Below are 3,884 nucleotides of genomic sequence, written 5' to 3' on the forward strand. Positions count from 1 at the left end.
CCTATTAGTCCATACGAGCCAGCTCCTATTGGTCCATACGAGCCAGCTCCTATTGGTCCATACGAGCCAGCTCCTGTTGGACCATACGAGCCAGCTCCTATTGGCCCATACGAGCCAGCTCCTATTGGTCCACACGAGCCAGCTCCTATTGGTCTATACGAGCCAGCTCCTATTGGTCCACACGAGCCAGCTCCTATTGGTCTATACGAGCCAGCTCCTATTGGTCCATACGAGCCAGCTCCTATTGGTCTATACGAGCCAGCTCCTATTGGCCCATACGAGCCAGCTCCTATTGGCCCATACGAGCCAGCTCCTATTGGTCCATACGAGCCAGCTGCTATTGGTCCATACGAGGCAGCTCCTATTGGTCCATACGAGCCAGCTGCTATTGGTCCATACGAGCCAGCTCCTATTGGTCCATACGAGCCAGCTCCTATTGGTCCATACGAGCCAGCTCCTATTGGTCCATACGAGCCAACTCCAATATAACTTCAGAGAAACATTTACATATAAGTATAACCTATGCATGAAACAGGTCAGTAATCCCACACGGTTTTACCAGACAATTTGCTCGGTAAAACAGCAAGTCTTTTTCTAAATCAGTATTTCCCAGGTCTTGAATAATTCAGCATGCAGCATAGTCACAACATGCAGCATCTTCACAACATGCAGCATGTCCACAACATGCAGCATCCCCACCACATGCAGCATCTTCACAACATGCAGCATCCTCACAACATGCAGCATCTTCACAACATGCAGCATCTTCACAACATGCAGCATCTTCACAACATGCAGCATCCTCACAACATGCAGCATCTTCACAACATGCAGCATCTTCACAACATGCAGCATCTTCACCACATGCAGCATCTTCACCACATGCAGCATCTTCACAACATGCTTCACCCTCACAACATGCAGCATCATCACAACATGCAGCATCTTCACAACATGCAGCATCTTCACAACATGCAGCATCTTCACAACATGCAGCATCTTCACAACATGCAGCATCTTCACCACATGCAGCATCTTCACAACATGCAGCATCTTCACCACATGCAGCATCTTCACAACATGCAGCATCTTCACAACATGCAGCATCTTCACAACATGCAGCATCATCACAACATGCAGCATCTTCACAACATGCAGCATCTTCACAACATGCAGCATCTTCACCACATGCAGCATCTTCACAACATGCAGCATCTTCACAACATGCAGCATCTTCACCACATGCAGCATCTTCACAACATGCAGCATCTTCACAACATGCAGCATCTTCACCACATGCAGCATCCTCACAACATGCAGCATCTTCACAACATGCAGCATCTTCACAACATGCAGCATAGTCACAACATGCAGCATCCTCACAACATGCAGCATAGTCACAACATGCAGCATAGTTACAACATGCAGCATCCTCACAACATGAAGCATAGTCACAACATGCAGCATAGTCACAACATGCAGCATCTTCACAACATGCAGCATCTTCACAACATGCAGCATCTTCACCACATGCAGCATCCTCACAACATGCAGCATAGTCACAACATGCAGCATCCTCACAACATGCAGCATAGTCACAACATGCAGCATAGTTACAACATGCAGCATAGTCACAACATGCAGCATCCTCACAACATGCAGCATCCTCACAACATGCAGCATAGTCACAACATGCAGCATAGTCACAACATGCAGCATAGTCACAACATGCAGCATCCTCACAACATGCAGCTTAGTCACAACATGCAGCATCATCACAACATGCAGCATAGTCACAACATGCAGCATCCTCACAACATGCAGCATAGTCACAACATGCAGCATAGTCACAACATGCAGCATCCTCACAACATGCAGCATAGTCACAACATGCAGCATCATCACAACATGCAGCATCATCACAACATGCAGCATCTTCACAACATGCAGCATCTTCACAACATGCAGCATCTTCACAACATGCAGCATCTTCCCAACATGCAGCGTCATCACAACATGCAGCATCTTCACAACATGCAGCATCTTCACAACATGCAGCATCCTCACAACATGCAGCATCCTCACAACATGCAGCATCCTCACAACAATCAACGGAATACTTATCATTTAAAACATGCTACAGCATACTCAGAATACGCAGCAGCATACTTCCCAATATCCCACAGCATGCAACATTCCTGAACTGATCAATAATATCCACCAGGACTTGGTGGATAACAAATGAGTTAATCAAGAGAATAAAATACGTGAGAGAAATGACTCATAATCATGTGAGTCTTCTGTCAGAGTCCTCAGGATGGTCAAGCGAACTGTTGTTGGTGTAGAGTTGTGTGACATAACACACGGAGGGACTTTCCTTGTCTCTGGTGAGTGGCTGCGGCGGTGTGAGAGAGATTGAAGGAGATAGGAACGAGGGAGATAAGAGGGATATGTATGATACTAATGATAAAGGGGCTAGGGGGAATACAGTAATAAGGAATAAGGAAGCAGGAGTAAGAGGAGGATATAATAGAGTGGTCGGCAGGCAGGAGGGAGATGAGAGATAAGAGATGAGAGAGAGCTTTCTAATCTGCTCATCACCTTCACTTCCATATCTGTCACTGGCTCCACTGACCAGCCTCTTCTTGACGTCACAAATTGTCTAAATGTTGTTTTAGACTTCAGACGACATTGACACAGCTCACTGGTCCTTCCACAGCCTGGCCGGCTCTCAGCCTCCACACCTGCCCCTCACTGCCCCCTCACTGCCCCTCACTGCCCCCTCACTGCCCCTCACTGCCCCCTCACTGCCCCTCACTGCCCCTCACTACCCCTCACTGTCCCTCACTGCCCCTCACTGCCCCTCACTGTCCCTCACTGCCCCTCACTGTCCCTCACTACCCCTCACTGCCCCTCACTGCCCTTCACTGTCCCTCACTGCCCCTCACTGCCCCTCACTGTCCCTCACTGCCCCTCACTGTCCCTCACTACCCCTCACTGCCCCTCACTGTCCCTCACTACCCCTCACTACCCCTCACTGCCCCTCACTGCTCCTCACTGCCCCCTCACTGCCCCTCACTGCCCCTCACTACCCCTCACTGTCCCTCACTACCCCTCACTACCACTCACTGCCCCTCACTGTCCCTCACTACCCCTCACTGTCCCTCACTGCCCCTCACTGTCCCTCACTACCCCTCACTGTCCCTCACTGCCCGTCACTGCTCCTCACTGCCCCTCACTGTCCCTCACTGTCCCTCACTGTCCCTCACGGCCCTTCACTGTCCCTCACTGTCCCTCACTGCCCCTCACTGTCCCTCACTGCCCCTCACTGCCCCTCACTGCCCCTCGCTGCCCCTCACTGTCCCTCACTGTCCCTCACTGCCCCTCACTGCCCCTCACTACCCCTCACTGCCCCTCACTGCCCCTCACTGCCCCTCACTGTCCCTCACTGCCCCTCACTGCCCCTCACTGTCCCTCACTGCCCCTCACTGCCCCTCACTGTCCCTCACTGTCCCTCACTGCCCCTCACTGTCCCTCACTGCCCCTTACTACCCCTCACTGCCCCTCACTGCCCCTCACTGCCCCTCACTGCCCCTCACTGTCCCTCACTGCCCCTCACTGTCCCTCACTGTCCCTCACTGCCCCTCACTGCCCCTCACTGTCCCTCACTGTCCCTCACTGCCCCTCACTGCCCCTCACTGTCCCTCACTGCCCCTCACTGTCCCTCACTACCCCTCGCTGCCCCTCACTGTCCCTCACTACCCCTCACTGCCCCTCACTACCCCTCACTGCCCCTCACTGTCCCTCACTACCCCTCACTACCCCTCACTGTCCCTCACTGCCCCTCGCTGCCCCTCACTGTCCCTCACTGTCCCTCACTGCCC

The 3,884-nt window shown here is 52.2% G+C and overlaps 1 protein-coding gene across 1 annotated transcript; it reads left to right on the plus strand.

Moving 5' to 3' along the window:
- The first annotated feature begins 1,224 nt into the window (after positions 1 to 1,224).
- LOC138356851 (LIM domain-containing protein A-like) lies at positions 1,225 to 2,202 on the plus strand. Its single transcript, XM_069313195.1, has one exon. It carries the CDS (start codon positions 1,225 to 1,227, stop codon positions 2,200 to 2,202), a length of 978 nt encoding a protein of 325 aa, XP_069169296.1.
- The last annotated feature ends 1,682 nt before the right edge of the window (positions 2,203 to 3,884 follow it).

The sequence above is a fragment of the Procambarus clarkii genome, chromosome 74, assembly GCF_040958095.1.
Source record: "Procambarus clarkii isolate CNS0578487 chromosome 74, FALCON_Pclarkii_2.0, whole genome shotgun sequence".
Classification (NCBI taxonomy): Eukaryota; Metazoa; Arthropoda; class Malacostraca; order Decapoda; family Cambaridae; genus Procambarus; species Procambarus clarkii.

Coding starts and splice junctions, on each gene's coding strand:
- LOC138356851 (XM_069313195.1), top strand. CDS start 1,225: ATGCAGCATCTTCACCACATGCAGCATCTTCACAACATGCAGCATCTT.